The sequence below is a fragment of the Danio aesculapii genome, chromosome 12 (assembly GCF_903798145.1).
Source record: "Danio aesculapii chromosome 12, fDanAes4.1, whole genome shotgun sequence".
Taxonomy (NCBI): Eukaryota; Metazoa; Chordata; class Actinopteri; order Cypriniformes; family Danionidae; genus Danio; species Danio aesculapii.
The window spans coordinates 36,058,986-36,077,899 of record NC_079446.1 but is presented as its reverse complement, the minus strand read 5'-3'; the positions used below and the strand labels follow the sequence as shown (position 1 = coordinate 36,077,899).

The window sequence follows — 18,914 nt, the reverse complement described above, 5'->3', positions numbered from 1 at the left end:
AAAACCCGAGCTGTAATGCTAGCCTGCATCATGCTGTGTTCAGAATGCCACACCTACAGGGGGAAAATAAAGCTACGTTTTAGTCCATGTTTCCTGCGAACACACTTCTGTAAGTGAACAAAGTGGAGATGAAATCATGGCGGTAATGAACGCTAATGTGAGCCACGCCTGCGGTCGAGCTAGGCGGTGTTGTCGCCGCTCTGTTAATTGCCCTGAAAGTTATCCTTTTCACATTTCACGAGCTTGCGAGAGTGTTGACGAGCGCCTTGTAAGTGACAAGTGTGTCAGCACTGTGTTGACACTCGACACTGCTGCCACCCTGCCATCTCCGTTCGATGCGAGACACATAGCCCACAGACGGCATCTGCCAATACGGATCTGTGACACCCAAGCATGCGAGTACGACTTTGTTTGCGTACGCTGTGGTTAAAAAAATTTGCAATCACAAAGATGTGTATGTGATTCTGAAAGGAATGCACAGGACAACATACAAAGTGCAGCAGAAAGCACGAGATTGCTTTACTTTTCTAAAGTTGCATAGTCACTTTTTCTGAATATTTTAATAAACTGACAGCTAGAATGTGAAAAGCGTCAGTAGATGTTTCCATCCTCCTTACTAACTTAATTTCAAGACTGCAGTATCATTGCAAAACATTCACCGGCCACTTTAGTAGGTACACCTGTACAACTGCTCGTTAACGCAATTTTCTAATCAGATGGCTGCAACTCAATGCATATAGGCATGTGGACATGGTCAAGTCGATCTGCTGCAGTTCAAACCGAGCATCAGAATGGGCAAGAAAGGTGATTTGAGTGACTTTAATCATGGCATAGTTGTTGGTTCCAGACGGGCTGGTCTGAGTATTCCAGAGACTGCTGATCTACTGGGATTTTCACGTACAACTATCTCTAGGGTTTACGGAGAATGGTCAGAAAAAGAGAAAATATCCAGTGAGTGGTAGTTCTGTGGGCGCAAATGCCTTGGTCAGAGGTCAGAGGAGAATGGACGGGTTCCAGCTGATAGAAAGGCAACAGTAAGTCAAATAAGCACTCGTTACAACCGAGGTATGCAGAAGAGCATCTCTGAATGCACAACACGTCCAACCTTTAGGCAGATTGGCTACAGCAGCAGAAGACCACATCGGGTGCCACTCCTGTCAGCTAAGAACAGGAAACTGAGGCTACAATTCGCACAGGCTCATCAAAATTGGACAATAGAAGATTGGAAAAACATTGGCTGGTCTGATGAGTCTCAATTTCTGCTGCGAAATTCGGATGGTAGGGTCAGAATTTGGCGTCAACAACATGAAAGCATGGACCCATCCTGCCTTGTATCAACGGTTCAGGCTGGTGGTGGTGGTGTAATGGTGTGGGGTATATTATTGTGGCACACTTTGGGCCCATTTTTACCAATTGAGCATCGTGTCAACTCCACAGCTCCATAGCCTACCTGAGTATTGTTGTTGACCATGTCCATCCCTTTATGACCACAGTGTACCCATCTTCTGATGGCTACTTTTAGCAGGATAACACACCATGTCATAAAGCGTGAATCATCTCAGTCTGGTTTCTTGAACATGACAATGAGTTCACTGTACTCAAATGGCCTCCACAGTCACCAGAACTCAATCCAATAGAGCACCTTTGGGATGTGGTGGAACGGGAGATTCACATCATGGATGTGCAGCTGACAAATCTGCAGCAACTGCGTGATGCTTTCATGTCAATATGCACCAAAATCTCTGAGGAATATTTCCAGTACCTTGTTCAATCTATGCCACGAAGGATTAAGGCAGTTCTGAAGGCAAAAGAGGGTCCAACCCTGTGCTAGTAAGGTGTACCTAATGAAGTGGCCGGTGAGTGTATGTAGAAATTGATACAAATCTGAAGGCACTGCTATTTTAGTCAGTTCATTATCTTTAATTTCAGTTTTAGTCATCTTTGCACTTCAGATTATTTTAGTTAGTTGTCAAGGCAACATTTCAAATATTCACTTCATTTTTTTAAGCTTCTATTATTTATATTTTATCTCAGCTTCACTAACAGTAACAACACTAAAGGCAAAGCACACCTGCTCATTTTTAAATTAAACAAATTAGTAAAACATATATCCAACTCATATGAGTAAAAAACAAACATCTTTTTGTTTCCGTCAAGCAAATTATGTGTGATTCCAGAATTTGTTCGAAATAGAAATACATTTTTGATGAATTTAGACTAGACTCCTCCAGACTCCGGTGCTTAGACTGCAGCTCTACACATGAAGTTTGGCCAGAGGAGAAATGGTCGTTCCCAATGGTCGTCTGGTTTCTCTGAAAGTTTCTTTTCATTCACTTTTGTCAAATGGTAAAGTTTTGTTCCTCGCCACTGTCGCCACTGGCTTGCTTAGTTTGGGACTTGTATGGCTGTGCATTGATAAATTTGCTCCTCAGTGTTTGGACTTTCAGCAGTGAAATGTTAACCACATTGAACTGAACTAAACTGAACTTCAACTCTGAAAAATGGACTGACACAGTTTCAATTCACTAGAACTTCTATGTTTAGCTGCTTTGATAAAATCTACATTGTAAAGCGCTATAGAAATAAGCATGAAATCAATTGAATTGAATGAATTTGATGATTTTGTATTGTTTATTTGAAAGAGCAGTGTTGTAGCTTGTCTCAGATTTGTAATGGTAATGTATGTGCAGCTTAATCAGGAGCTTGAATCAGTCACTAGGTCTGACACTTGATGGTCAAACCTGCCAGTGACTAGACTTCTCTGAGTGCTAAAGTTCCTGTGAACGCTGACAGTCACAGTCACGTTTGGCACCCGTTTCATGAACTTTGCTAAATATCGAACAAATCGCGCAGTGAGAGAAATCGGCAGGCTGCGTTCGCCATGACCGATTCAGACGCCCGCTGTGAACTGTAGTCCAGTCAAGATGTCAATGCATTCAATCGATCCATCATTTTCACAGAGGAGGAAGATGACGGCATCTACGACAGCGAGGAAGGGGCAGAGGGCATCAAGAATCTATCATCTAAAGAGCAGCTGTCTGGAGCCGGCCGTCCTTCACAGTGCTCCATCGTGAAGCTTGAGGCTAATCAGAAAGCCAAGAACAAAACTGAAAGACAAGGATTCGGTAAATGTTACATCTTTGCTTAATTAGACAGTGTGGATTGACAGATATCACCTTAGTTCACAAACACGCATCTTTCACTGTCATTCTTACCATTTTTTTTTCTGTTTCCCTCCAGGGTCTATGAATGTGTCCGTCACTAAAGAAGAGGTGAAGAGAAGGAAGGCCCCCTGTAGGCCAGCCCTAGTCAGTGCTGACCATAACCACTCAGAACTAGATGAGGACAGGAGATTGACTGGCCCCAAGTGGAGAGAGGGGTCAAGGGAGAACACCTTTGACCACACTAGGGTTCTCAAAACCTCACCTACTTCACGAGAAAGAACCACCAGGAAGAGTGCAGTGCTTCTCGGCAAGGTATATCTATACTTTGTTGGTAAACTCTCTAGAAACGAGGCTATAACAGTGCTAACACGTCATCGATGGTTGTTTCAGAGGAAAAGCTGTTGGTTGCAAGCGCTGTCGTCGCAATATGATGACATCACTTGGAGCAGACGAATCAGAAACAAGCAGGTATGGAAAGAGTTCCTTTTACCAGTTAACATCTATTCAAAGTCTGGATGATTAGGTTAAGCAAGTTAAAGGAATAATTCAACCAAAAATGAAAAATACTCACTATTTACTCTCTCTGAATTGGTTCAAAAAAGTTTCTTTCTAGATATTTTGAAAAGAAACATGTAACTATTGACTTTCCTAGTTGCAAAAACAAAGGCTATTTATTTCTAAGTCAATGGGTACGGGTTTCCAACACTTTTTTAAATGTCTTCCTTTGTGTTCAACAGAAGAACTAATTTTTGGCAGGTTTGGTTTGGAACAAGTAAAGGGAGAGTAAATGATGACAGAATATTCAGTTTTAGGTAAACTCTGCCTTTAATGAGCCGTTTCCACTGAGTGGAACAGTACGGTATGGTACGGATCACCTTTATCAGGCTTGCCTTTCCACTGTCAAAAGGCTATCAATGGTGGGTGTGGTGTACGACAGAAAGTATCAGTCGACGCCATTGTTGCTCGAGGAAATGTCAAAGTAAAGCTGTACAGGTCATTCACATATCATATGAGAAGTTCTTCTCACAAAACAGACACTTTATGCACAAATATTTGTGTATAAATGTTCATTATTAGCTTTTCTATGAACATGATTTGATTATAACTGCAGATCAAGGATAGTGTGAAATAGCCTACTGTAACGTCTGTGACAGTAATTAAATAAATGCAGCATATAGGAACACATACAGCCCCTTACAGTCTCCGATATGTTATCAATTACAGAAAAACTACACACAGCATACATTTAGTCCTTATTTGAGTTCAAAAACAACCCGCAACATATAGCCCAGTCAGTGCAATCTTCAGCAGCTCATGTAACCTCTGTTAGAAAGTAATTCTGTCATTACGAGTTCATAATAGTCCAAAAGAATCATTTGCCCCGTTGTTTTTTCTGGCTTCTCCTTTGTTTTTTCACTCGTCACTCTTGCGTTTGTCCATTTCTGAAAGGATCAGATGTCAGAAGCAGTTCAATAATCACGTGCACGTCAAGAAGTTCATTATTTCAAATTTAGACGCGAGACGAGCGATCGTGAGCTCTCTGGAGAAAGTGAAACCGCTCGTGCTTTAGACGGCCTCTTGAAACAACAACAACAGGACAACTCGGGTCAACCACGGTTCGGTATTATATGTATATATCATTACAATGTAATGTATTTAAAATAGGCGCTTCCTTTGTTTTCATTCCCCTGTCTTGTACACGCGCTAGTGATGTTTGTCTGTAAACCAATAGCATTCAGATGCACGTCTAGCTCCTCCTTTTGGTACCCTTTTGTTGTGCTAGGTATCCTTTCGAAAGGGTACCCAAAAAGTGATACGGTACGGTTCGCTTTTAGATACCTTTTGACAGTGGAAACGGCCATAAAAGCGAACTGAACCGTAATGTACCACTCAGTGAAAAAGGGCCATAAGGAACCTAGAAGGCATCTAAAGCAGAAAGGCTCTGTTTAAGGAAATAGGAGTGCAATACAATTCCCATGTCACATCCTGTTTACTTTGATGCTACTTTTATCTGACCAGCTTTTAAAGGTAACACTGTTTTCTTTGCATGATAACCTACTGCCCTGTATTGAATTCATTGACAGTTGAGATAAACATTTTATTTGGCATATGAAAGTTGTGGTTTGGTGGTCATTGTATTTGTAAATGTAGATTTGGGCCAAGTTTTTCCACTTTTCATGTCATTTTTACTGAGAAATTACTTTTGCAGTAATTACATATTTGCTTGGTTTTGGTTTACCAAAGCTCCCTGTATTCTATTGTAGATCATTAAAACCATTATGCTGCTGCAGAAGTCTGTCTGAAATCAGTTTCATGAGGCACATTCATGCGCAACAGCTGCTTGCGAAGCTGTTGCCTGATAGTGCATGAGGCAACAAGTCAGCTTTTGGCCAAAGCCAATCTATGCTGGTACTTCTGAGCTCATTTATTAGAGTTGTGCTGAACGCTGGTGTGATCTAGCGAGACTGCAGCGCCACATAGCGAATTACCCCCAGCGGCCTAGATCTGTCTGCCTTGCCCTCTTGGCACCCATAAAAAGCCATCCCTTTGAGAAGGATTATGCAATCTCGTGTGGTTCGTCCTGTCAGGGGCTCTCGTAAATCTACTCACAATAAAGATAAGATGGGATCCGCCTGCTAATTCACAGGCTGAATCATGCATTGTCTAAATAAAACAGTCAATAGTTTTGAAAGGATTTACACCATAGGCGTCAAGGCTGTCACCGTCGGCCCTTTGTGAGGTCATCAGCGAGGCATGCGAGGGGACTTTGCCTGCCTAATCAGAGGGCGGGAAGAATTCCCACTCCGCTCAAAGAGTGCGATAGGGAACAAAGACACACATCATTCTTCACCTGTGCCTCACCCTAGAGACACACTTGTAAAATGAAAACTGAACAGCATCACCCCAAGTGACGGAACCTCCATCACACTATATATGACAGCTTTTTTGAGCAATGTTAAGTACAGAGGGCTGTGCACAAGAATGAACCCGTTAAGGTGTGAGAGGTTATGATATATTTGCATGGGAGTTTGAATGAATGTTGGAGCCCTGAATCACTCTCTCCGGGGCCATTACAGGTGTGTGTGTGTGTGTGTGTGTGTGTGTGCATGTGCGTGCGTGCGTGCGTGCGTGCGTGCGTGTGTGTGTGTGTGTGTGTTTGTGTGAGAATGAGACTCACATGCTGTTTCATGACTGTTAGCAGGCAAAGGGACGAGCAGTCAGTCGTTTGCTGGAGAGCTTTGCTGCCGATGAAGGTTTCCAGATAGATGATGACAGCAGCTTCTCAGAGGGAGAGGAAGAGGAGGAGGAGGAAGAGGAGGAACCAGAGCCGATGGGCAGTTCATTGCCAGGTATGAAAATAGGCATACAGACAGGCATGATTTACATGTAACTGTGTTTATATCAAAGCAGAATATGCTCGTGGTCAAAAGAGGATGACCTCTAACTTTAATCTTACTTTGTCTCAACCAGCCCTGCCCAACTGCATTCTCACCAAAGAAATCCTGAGGGATGGCCTGAAAGTATTAATCTCGAAAGAGGACGAGTTACTGTACGCTGCCTACGTACATACATTGGACCTACCTGATATGTAAGAGAACCAGCCCTACAAAATGGATGGTGGATGAGTAGATGGATGGATAGATAAGTAGATGGATGTGTGGATATATGGATGTATGGATGGGTAGATGGATAAGTAGATGGATGGATGGATGGATGGATGGATGGATGGATGGATGGATGGATGAATGGATGGATGGATAAGTAGATGAATGAATGGATAAGTAGATAAATAGAATGAATATATGGATGTAACAAAAGACAAATAGATTAAATAATAGATAGATGGAACAATGAAATGATGTATGGATGGATGGATGGATAAGTACATGGATGGATAGATAAGTAGATAAATGGGTGGATGTATGGATGGATGGTTGGATGGATGGATAAGTAGATGGATGGATGGAAAAGTTAATGTATGGAGGATGGATGGATGGAAAGATGGATTGAAAGAAAGATGAACAGAATGAATATATGGATGTAACAATAGAAAAATATATTAAGTAATAGATAGATGGAACAATGAAATGATGGATGGATGGATGGATGGATGGATGGATGGATGGATGGATGGATGGATGGATGGATGGATGGAAAAGTATATGGATGGATAGATAAGTAGATAAATGGGCGGATGTATTGATGTATGGATGGATGGATAAGTAGATGGATGGATGGATGGATGGATGGATGGATAGAAAAGTTGATGTATGGAAGGATGGATGGATGGAAAGATGGATTGATAGAAAGATGAATAGAATGAATATATGGATGTAACAATAGACAAATATATTAGGTAATAGATAGATGGAACAATGAAATGATGGATAGGTGGATGGATGGATGAGTAGATGGATGGATGAGTAGATGGATGGGTGGGTGGATGGATGAATGGATAAGTAGATGGATTGATGGATGAATGGATAAGTGGATGGATGGGTGGGTGGGTATATGGATGGATGGATAAGTAGATGGATGGATGGATGGATGGATGGATGCATGTATGGATGGGTAGTTGGATGGATGGATGGATGGATGGATGGATGGATGGATGGATGGATGAATGGATGGATGGATAAGTAGAAGGATGGATGGAAAGATGGATTGATAGAAAGATAAATAGAATAAATATATGGATGTAACAAAAGACAAATGATTAAATAATAGATAGATGGACCAATGAAATGATGTATGGATGGATGGATGGATGGAAAAGTATATGGATGGAGAGATAAGTAGATAAATGGGCGGATGGATGGATGGATGGTTGGATGGATGGATAAGTAGATGGATGGATGGATGGATGGATGGAAAAGTTGATGTATGGAAGGATGGATGGATGGAAAGATGGATTGATAGAAAGATGAATAGAACGAATATATGGATGTAACAATAGACAAATAAATTAAGTAATAGATAGATGGAACAATGAAATGATGGATGGATGGATGGATGGATGGATGGATGGATGGGTGGGTGGATGGATGGATGGATGGATAAGTGGATGGATGGGTGGGTGGGTATGTGGATGGATGGATAAGTAGATGGATGGATGAATGGATGGATGGATGGATGGATGGGTGGATGAATGGATGGATAAGTAGATGGATAGATGGATGGATGGATGGATGGATGGATGGATGGATGGATGGATGGATGGATGGATGGGTCAATAGTAAGATGAATAGAATAAATATATGGAAGTAACAATGGACAAATAGATTAAATAATAGATAGATGGAACAATGAAATGATGGATGCGTGGATTTGCAGGTAGATAAATGTAGATGGATGGGTGGATGAATAGATGGATGGATGGAATATTGTATAGTTACAGTTATGTGTGGATAGAGGGATGATATGGATCAGATCTAAAAAAAAAATAACACAAAATTCTCCATTTCTCCAGCTACAGTGTTGTTGTTGAGGGTGAACGTGGAAACAGGCCGAGGATCTACTCTCTGGAGCAGCTGCTTCAGGAAGCGGTGAGACCCTGTAAAAGCTTCTTCAGAGGACTTGTTTCCCCCAAAGACTTCCTCTATCTTCCCATACAGGCCTTGGGCCGAAGCAGCCCTTCAGGCCACCCTCACAGGCTCCCACAGACCCCTTGTTCTCCCCCTGGAGCCCCATCGGCTCAAGGCTGGATCGAGCCCAGCTCTGACTTTCTCTGCTAAAGCAGTTATACACATAGCATCTGGGTTTGTGTGAGTGTGTGTGCTTCGATGAGCATTTACTTAGCCATGAAGCGTGTAAACTGCTGTGATCAGTGTGTGAAGGACTCCAGTCCAACTTTAGGCATTCTTTTGGCATTTGCGTCTTTTATTGCTAATTTTTTATCTCATTGAGCACAAATTCATCGTTAAGGAAGATTTCGGCATCTGGTTGTGATGGAGGGATGTAGACAACCCTAGGACCCTCTTATAATGTTAATAAACTTTTTTTATCAAACAGTACTCTACGTTAGCTGCCCATAATGCGGTCCAGGAGTCTGTTAGATTCCTGCATATACAGTTTCACATTGTGACTCTGTATAACTGTTCCTTATTAGTCCTGCGTGGCCCCACAGGAGGATGTACAGAAGAGCATGCTTTATCCCTTTTTTATTTATTTATCTTTTTATTTAGGAACATCTTTGGGGCTGAACTGTGGGTTACAATAACACGCATAGTTTATCTAAGCCGATGGGGAAAAGGGAGCTGATTACACACCGTAAACCAACAGCTCTTTGTCGACATGCATTCATTTGAATACATTACATGCGTTACTTCTCTCATTCATCTCTCTCAGTATCATGGGCTGAAAAAAGTGTCTCGCTGCCTAGGGACCCCCTATTGCAAGCTCTGCTACTCGTCCCTAGTCCCCCTCAAAGACGTATTAATGAGCATGCTCTGTGCAACTCTCAAGTTCAGTGGCGTACACAAGACATCTGAAGATCTTGTCTTGATACCATCCACAAGCTGCAACACAAAAAGCTCTTGATTGTTCACAAACTGCAAAACAAAGGAGGAGGTTGTCAATATTGGGTGTGATTTTGTATAGTTGTGGTTGAGAGCAGAAAGAACAAGAGAGTGAGCGTTTACTGAGGGTTAGTACAGTAAAAGTACTTTCACATTGAACTTTACTCCAAGAAATTGGACTCATGGCTCATAAGCCACCTTTTATCTGACTTCATTCTGGTGTGTAAATCCCACAATATATTTCTCACAATCCATTTATTAATGAACGTTTAAAATTAAGCTCATAGTTACCAAAAAAATTGTAGCAATTATGACTAATACATATCTCATTGTCACAGCTCTATTACTAATGCTGCAGAATTTATGGACTGCATGTTTCCCCCTTGATTATTAACTAAAGTACTTGCTAATTTCACCACCAAATAAACAGATATCCATGCCCCAAGTGCATAGAAGTGGTTAGTTAGTTGAAATCTACTTCGAAAAATTGGACTCGCCGATAAGCCTGATGCATTGTTCAACATGGGATAATAAAATCTTTCCTTAAATGCAAACTTACCTTTTATCTGGCTTCATTCTGGTCTGTAAATCCCACAATCCATTTCTCACAATCCATTAATTAATGAACGGTTAATATTAAGCACATAGTTCCCAATCTCATTGGCACTGCTAATGCTGCAGAATTTATAGACTGCTGTTTGTTCCCTTTGATTATTAAATAGTTCCATACACAAATTCATGAGGAGGTGAAATTTCTTTAATCAAACTGCAGACCCATGTTTCCCTTTTATATTACTTCCAAATTTCCTCTGAGCATTTTTTCTATACTGAAGTATGAACATGGAGTCAATCTAAGGCCATATATACAGTTGAAATCAGAATTATTAAACCTTCACTGAATTTTTTTTCTTTTTGAATTATTTGCCAAATGATGTTTAACAGAGCAAAGAAATTTTCACAGTATGTCTAATAATATTTTTTCTTCTGGAGAAAGTCTTATTTGTTTTATTTCGGCTAAAATAAGAGCAGTTTTACATTTAAAAAAAAAAAACATTTTAAGGTCAAAATTATTAGCCCCTGTAAGCTGTTTTTTTTTCTCTTAAATGTCTACAGAACAAACCATCGTTATACAATAACTTGCCTAATTACCCTAACCTGCCTAGTTAACCTAATTAACCTAGTTAAGCCTTTAAATGTCACTTTAAGCTGTATAAAAGTGTCTTAAAAAATACCTAGTAAAATATTGTTTACTGTCATCATGTCATTAGAAATGAGTTATTAAAACTATTATGTTTAGAAAAAAATCTCTCCGCTAAACAGACATTGGGAAAAAATAAAGAGGGGGGCTAATAATTTAGGGGTTTAATAATTCAGATTTCAACTGTACCAGCAAGTTTTGCAAACAAAAAATAAAGTATTGAGCAAAAAAAAAAAAAAAAACTATCTCCAAAAATCGTAAAGCAAAAATTACGTTTTGAGAAATAAAAATGACAGTTGCAAACAAAACATGAACTACAAATAAAAATCAAACAGTGCAAAATTAAAAAGGCTAGCAATTTTAAAAAAACCTACATATATTTGCAAAATGTTTTGATGTTTATTGAATGATTAATAAATCCATATGAAGCAGTGTCTTAAAAGTGGCGTTGCATCTTCAATTTTGGGCTCAGGCTCATACTACAAGCAAATGGAGCCAAAGCTCAACCGAACCACACTCTAGCATACCTCTTATAACCAGGCCAGGGCCGGCAAACTGAACTGTGCTTGAGCCTGATTCGGAGCACTTACACTTGTCAAACTCTTCAGATAGCATAGTGTGAGTAAGCCCTTACAGCCCAGTCCTGGGCCTGCCGTAATGTTTTGCAAATGTTTTGCCTATATATATAGTTTTTTATTGCAAATATTTTAGTTTTGCACTGCTTTATTTTTATTTGCAGTTCTTTTGTTTTGCTTGCAAATTTCATTTTGTTAGCAAAATTAATTTTTATCTTTCAAAATGGAATTTTTGCTTTGTGATTTTTGGAGATTTGCATTAATTTATTTAATTTTTTGCTCAATACTTTTTTTTATTTTATTTTTTTAAAGTTTTTGCTCGTAAAACTTTCTTTTATTTCACCAGCGACCAATTGGCAAATATAATGATTGCTATATTTAAACAGATTGTTTTAGCATTACCTATTGTCACAATCACCAGCGATCTAATCCTGGCAAATCGCTGGTAAACACGCAGATCGCTAAAGGACTACAAATCCACCGGTTTATGGACTACAAGTTCCAGTCATGCACTTCACTCACACACCTGGCCTGGATCCCCATGATTGCAAACAGATGTAGAGAGGAAATCCAGAGTCATAGTCAAATATCAGGCGAGTAGTCAGAAGGCAGGCAGCAGACAGGAGTAAAACAAGAAAACAAGGCTAGGGTCTAAAACAGCAAGACAAAACAAGGAGAAGCCATCGTAATGTTCAGAATACTGTTTACAAGACTCAGCCCTGATGGGATTTAGGGCAGGTGTGTAAGTGAAGTGAATGACTGGAACTTGTAGTCCATATACCGGATTTGTAGTGCTTTAGCGATCTGCGTGTTTACCAGCGATCTATCAGGATTAGATCGCTGGTGATTGTGACACCCATATGGTTCACCACCAAATAAAGATATTCATGCCCCAAATGCATGGAATTGGTTAAATCTAATTGAGCCAGATGGTACTCCCATAGATGCCATTGCTTTCAGCTTTTTAGGGGAATAAACTGACAAGTTAGGTACTGCTGCCTACTAGCATTATCCCTTCCATTTCAGAGATACCTCCTCCTCCTTCCTCTTTAAGACTTCTTATCAGTCGTTTGCTTCCAACACCACTACCTGCATATCCTGGCCAAATACTCCCTGGGTTCCCTTTTGCTCTGTCTGTCAAAAGGGCCGTATCTACAGCAGACCCGTTTGAACTGGGCCTAAAAGGGCCCTTTAGTGTATGTGCTCTGTGTAGTGGGAGGGGAGCTGGCAGCCTCACAATAAAGTCATCGATTTCACCTCTCCGCTCTTTTATTCCATTATTTCAAAGCAGACACCCCATTCAGCAATGCTGATTTGCTCTCTTTTTTTTATTCTGGTTCAGTATGAAAAACTAACTATGGGAACAAAATCAAAATCCATCTCTCTTGAGAAATGTATACCCATGGTTGGAATTGCCTTAAGGGGAGGGCCTCAAAGATATCTATGCTTTTGAAAATTGGACGTCTCGTTTTCTTCATGTATTTCTTTTAACTGAATCAACTTGTTATGCTTGATGAGCTGCCTGTCTGCAAGATCTGTAGGTTAATTTTTAAAGTCATCCATGTGTTCCAGGTTTTAGATGTGCAGCCAGAGACAGTGGAAACTCTGATGGCTGGAACAAGAGTATGTGCTTACTGGAGCGAACGCTCACGCTGTCTGTATCCTGGATATGTCCGTAGAGGTGAGACCATTTGCGCATGAAAAACCAAGTTAGATATTAGTTACAAAAATTAAACAATAAAGTGAATTTTTAGGCTTAGCATTGCTAATAATTCAAATGTGTTGTTTAGAGCTCTACTTTTATGTCTTCTTCAGGAGGTCCAGGTGAGGAACAGAAGGAGGGGAGTGTCATGGTGGAGTTTGACGATGGAGACCGGGGATGGATTTCCCTTTCAAGTATAAGGCTGCTTCCGCCAGGCTACCAAGTCCACTGTAGGTTTCTGCAGATAAACAAAGTCTCGTGTTTAGACAGTTTGTCAAGGTTCTGTATTTTAAATTAAGCCTGTGGTATTATTGATGTACTGCAGGTGCAGAGCCATCACCAGCCCACCTGATCTCACCTAGCTGCCGCAGGAGGAAGACCTCCACTCAGGAGAAGATAACCCAGCAGGCTGATGCATCCAACGAACGTTCCTCTAACACAGAGCCCAGAAAGAGTGCCGTTAAAGCCAAGCCAGGTGCGAGATGACAGCTGCATTATCCATATTCTCACAGCTTCCCAAACTGATTAAATTAAAGTCATTTTGGCTACTGGTTGCACAGTTTAAACAGATGCTTTTCACATAATCTAAGATTAAAATCTGTCACAGTTTGCATACATCCCTTAGGTGCTACTTTTAGCCTATAACGAAAGAGGTAAAACATGTTGTTTCAAAGAGGCACGTTGAGAAACATCTATCAAACAGGATTCCACAACAGGCCTTTGTGATTTAGTGATTTACTCACTAATCACAAGGTTTGTCAGGGGAACTTGTTGGGTGATGTTTCTCAGTCTGTTTGTCCCTAAGGATACGCTACACTACTTTTCCTGGTTCTTGTTCCTGGAACTGACGCACCCACCAAATGATTTATTTGCTGTTTGTCAAGAGCCCTAAAAGTCTTATCAGATCTAAGGTCAAATAATCTGTATAAATGCGGAAGAAAGAGGCATTTTTCCTCATTACTTTTAATGACCGTGTACAATTAACACATAGGCTCTGATGAGATCAGTGTATGGTTGACTAATGGAATGAGACGTATTTGGATGAGGGAAACTGGTGTCAAGGTTGAACGCTACTTAACTAAAGAGTCTGACTTAAAGCCCTGAACTACCAGTCCAACAGCTCCTACTCAGTAGATGTTATCTGCAATAGTACAATAACATTGAGTCATCAGATGTTCCACTGTTAGGCATATCTGTGTCTATCTGTTTTCTCTTAGGGGATGAAGCTAATATCGTAGTAAGCAAAGCTAGGAAAATGCAAATAAGTTATCATTGCTGGGAGGTCGGTTTTCCTGAATCCCCATAGCAATACCTTTGTTTGTCTCCATCAACAGGAAGGCCAAAATCCGTCAATGCATCATCAAAGAGCGGTGCATCTGAGAATGTGACCGAAACTGCTTCCCCTCTTCTTGGCTGGCCAGTTGCCACCATGTCCAGGAGGAAACCCTCCATGGATTTGTTCCAGTTTAATGGGTTAACAAAGAAAGCTCTAAGGGGAAAGGAGTCGGACATGTTCCCCCTACTTAGCTCCACTATGACCACTCCAGCCAAAGGCATCTTCAGCACTTCCTTTGAGGTAGACTCTTTCAGCAGCATTGCAAATGGTTGCACTTCCTTTGGAAATCAGCAGTTGGCACCGGGCCTGCCTCATAGTCACAAGGGTGTCCCTGGGTCACGGTGTAGAAAGATAGGAGACAGGAAGGAATTTCTGGTCAAACTGGACCATGAAGGGGTAACATCCCCTAAGACTAAAAATGGAAAAGCATTGTTGCTTCTTGGGAACTCAGAGCTACAAAGAAGTGGACGAATGGAAAAGGGCTTTGGACCCAAGGGTATTGGAGAACTGACTTCAACAATGGGCTATTCCCAGTCTGTTCTTCTGGTCAAAGATGCCAAAAGGAACAGTTGCCATCTTCTCAAAGGTTCCTCTGACATGCGTAAGCACCCTCAGGGTCTCGGGCTTAGTGAATATACAGATTATGGGCCAAATTGCCACAGCGACTGCCTAAGCTCTTATTCAGACATGGATGAAGATGAAGATGAGGAGGAAGATGCCAGAAGGGCAGCAATGCGCACCACTGGACGTTTTTTGTCTCGTCTTTCTGTTTCTTCGTCATCCTCAGGATCCTCCAGCGCATCTAGCTCAGGCTCATTGTCCAGTTCTAGTGTCTGCTCGTCTGACAATGATTCGTCCTACAGTTCAGATGAAGAAGAGGCATCCCGGCTTCTGCTCCAGGGTTGCCTTTCTTCTCATCACACGTTGCTCCAACAACAGCAGCATTCAGACCCTCCCACCGCCCCACCACGACACACTTTTGGAGCCAAAACTATGAGTATTTCTAATTCAAAGGCTGCAGTAAATAGTAGTACAGGAAAACCTCCAAAGAGAAAGGAGATTGCCAACTCTTCTTCTGTAGTACAGTCCAAATCTTCCAAAGACTTCCCTAAAAAGCAGAAGATACAATCTTCAGAAGGTCCCCCCAACTCATCTGCATTCATGCCAGGACGGCAGCTGTGGAGGTGGTCTGGGAACCCTACTCAGGTAATTGCCATGATTTTTCTTTTTAAATACCAATCAAAAATAGTAATAGAGTTTGAAAGAGTGCCTCAAACTGTCCTTTCTTGTCATCAGAGACGGGGTTTGAAAGGAAAAGCCAGAAAGCTCTTCTACAAGGCAATTGTTCGTGGTAAAGACACAGTTCGAGTTGGTGACTGTGCAGTCTTCCTCTCGGCTGGTCGACCCCATCTGCCCTTCATTGGGCGCATTGAGAGTCTTTGGGAATCATGGTCTAGCAACATGGTCGTCAAAGTAAAGTGGTTCTACCACCCTGAGGAGACTAAGCTTGGGAAAAGGCACCGGGATGGGAAGGTACAGTAGTCACCAGAAGTCTTGTTTGGTTTTGATTTATTCACGTTTGTGCAAGACTAAACCTTCATTTCTTCTCTCTCCACAGCATGCCCTTTACCAAAGTTCCCATGAGGACGAAAATGACGTCCAAACCATCTCCCATAAGTGTCAGGTAGTCAGCCGAGCTGAATATGAGCGCCTGAGTCGAATTAGAAAACCAAACAGCAATGGTCAAGATCTATACTACCTGGCAGGTACTTATGACCCCACCAGTGGTCAGCTGGTGACGGCCGAAGGAGAGTCAATTATCTGCTAACATTTGGAAATGGATGATGCACTACTGAAAATGGTAAATAAAAGAAAAGGCTAACAATCAGGCCTGTCTTGCGCAAAACACAAGAGCTAGTGGAAGGTGAAGTTAAACAGTTTCTGCAGCCACTTCCATCGTTACTCTTGGAGTAACAGTACATTATTGAATGGATTGTGGGGAGGCCAACTCATGGTGACTCATGATCACTTTATGAAGGCTCCACAGACATGGAATGATTTTTTTTTCAATTACCGAAAAAGGCACTGGACTTGTTCAGAGTAGGGTATTTTGACTGACGATCTGAGAACTGACTTGGATCAGAGAAGAAAATCACTGACTGCATTTTTTTGCGGAAAGTTCTTTTGGAAAGATATTCGCTGGTTAAACACACCAGGACTTTTAGATATCCCAGCAGGACCAAATACACTGTTACTTTCAGCTGTGGTATGATCTGTTCATTTGTGCATTTGCGTGAGAGGAGACGCGAATGAGGGGGTCTTTCTTTTTTTGCTGTATGCAAATATGTGAACAAACATGCGTGTATGTAGAGATCAGCCACAAACAAACAAACAAACAGGAATGGGCGGTAACCTGGAGACTAGAGGCTAAACTGAATAATGCTCTCATATGTACAGTCTAATGACCTCTTTTGACAATACCAGGGATTTTTTATTGTTTGTTTTTTTGGGGGGGAGAAGGGGGGGGGGAGCGCTAATGATTATGTTGGTATATTATTAAGCTGTTTTTAGAGCAAACATAAAAAACAAACACAGACAAAAAACACAAAGGAACAATTTTTTCCTGTCAAGCCATATACTTCTGTACCTCTTGCTTATCTTCTCATTCAGGTGTATAGTTGTACAATTGATTTATTTGATGTGTGTAAATATATAAATATATAAATATATATTCAAAACTGTAAATATAATATAAATGAAGAGAGAACTCTACTCCTCTTTGTTGCTCTTGATTGTGTTATTTTTTTAAACTGAAATAAGTGTTGGGTCGGGAGGTTTGCTTCGGGGACAGGCATGATTTTGGAGACTTTGGTTACTGAATACCCTCGTCACTGTTGTATAGGAGGGTATAGAGAGAAGTTCTGTAGAACCGACACAATGCAGTCCAGTCAGAGGAAACAGGCTGTCTGTGTGTACACTTTATTATTATCTTTCGTCGTTCTGATTTTAGCTTTGGAAGAAGTGTTTGTTTGTTTGCATTTCATTGTTTTTATGTACACTAACTGGCAAGAGCAAAAAGCGCTTACTGCTTCGTAGGTAAATGGTTCCAGTTCCATATAGCAAATATGGAGGTGGTTTTAACATTTAAATACTAACTAAAGGAATCTGGCCTCCAAAATGACGAACCAAAGGAATTACTCCACTTCCATCTGCAATAAATACATATATATATAGACTGAATCGTGAACAAGGGGCGCTTGCAATGTTTTGCCTGATGTACTTTAGATAGCTTTCATGTTTGAAAACAATGCTCAAATGTTCTCAGAATGTTTGTCGGCCAAGGATTATATGGTAATGCAAAGCGTGAACAGACGCTTCCAGCACTTGAAGCCTCCTGCTGTCCTGTGTCACGTGATCATGAAGGACAATCATAACCTGTAAATGAGGGCAGTTTAAACAAAACAAAAAAAAAAAGACAGATCTAATCTAAAATATTGCCTCTTTGTCACTTTTTCTTCCTGCTTTGCCAAAAAAAATGTTGTTCTGTTTGTTTTGTTCTGTTTTCCATTGTCAACGTTGTATTCTTATTTGTTCAATATGCAAGCCTGTACAGATTGTTCCGTGTTGGAATTGTGAAAAAGGACAGATATGCCTTTCAATCCTAAAGGATGACTTACTTTTTTAATGACATTGTTGCTGTTACACTGCAGAAGCTAAAGCTTTAACAAATCTGATGTGAAAATAAATGTAATGTCACTTTCTGGGTCTATAAAAAAAGAAAAAGAAAAAAAAGACAAAGAAAAATTGTATTTTTGTAAACAAACACTGGATTCAACGCTTGATATGGTGGCACTGGCACCACCAGTGTGCCAGGAAGTTGGCCAAGCCTCAAAGGAAATAGAATCATTGTGTAACCTGAATTTGAGACCCACTTGGAACTGATTTTTACGGTGGATGTTCTTTTCGACCTCGTGGGGAATATAACTCTAAGATATTTCCACTGTTAAAACATGTTATTTATCTTAATTTTATTGCATTCGTGTTGCATTTAATAAAAAAAATCTAAATCACAACGTCACAGTGTGTTTTATTTGAGCTCGTTTGATAAATGTTCATTGAAAGTGAAAACCATCGTATTTTTTTACACATCTATTTTCCTTCTTTCTGAGCAAAAACAAAAAAGACTATCAAACAATTTTAATGTTGAAGGCATTTTGCCATTAAATCTTTATACTTTGCCTTTAATTAAACCACTAGGTTTTACCGATTTTTACTTTTTTTAAACAAATGTTACTTTAATTATTAAAGGAACCAGCAAATATTCCAGCATATGTTTTACACAGTGGATGCCCTTCCAGCCGCAACTCTGTACTGGAAACACCCATACTCATTAACACATACACTATGGCCAAATTAGTTTA

The 18,914-nt window shown here is 40.6% G+C and overlaps 1 protein-coding gene across 1 annotated transcript in view; it reads left to right on the top strand.

The window, feature by feature from the left end:
* bahcc1b (BAH domain and coiled-coil containing 1b) overlaps positions 1–17,003 on the top strand; it is a 152,476-nt gene extending 135,473 nt beyond the window's left edge. The window contains exons 18-29 of the mRNA XM_056470163.1: positions 2,961–3,125; positions 3,241–3,476; positions 3,555–3,632; positions 6,364–6,514; positions 6,636–6,753; positions 8,635–8,710; positions 13,028–13,136; positions 13,271–13,387; positions 13,483–13,632; positions 14,492–15,699; positions 15,790–16,026; positions 16,112–17,003. Of these exons, the coding sequence (XP_056326138.1) occupies positions 2,961–3,125; positions 3,241–3,476; positions 3,555–3,632; positions 6,364–6,514; positions 6,636–6,753; positions 8,635–8,710; positions 13,028–13,136; positions 13,271–13,387; positions 13,483–13,632; positions 14,492–15,699; positions 15,790–16,026; positions 16,112–16,321 (2,855 nt within the window). The 3' untranslated portion in view covers positions 16,322–17,003. The remainder of the gene's footprint in view (positions 1–2,960; positions 3,126–3,240; positions 3,477–3,554; positions 3,633–6,363; positions 6,515–6,635; positions 6,754–8,634; positions 8,711–13,027; positions 13,137–13,270; positions 13,388–13,482; positions 13,633–14,491; positions 15,700–15,789; positions 16,027–16,111) is intronic.
* The last annotated feature ends 1,911 nt before the right edge of the window (positions 17,004–18,914 follow it).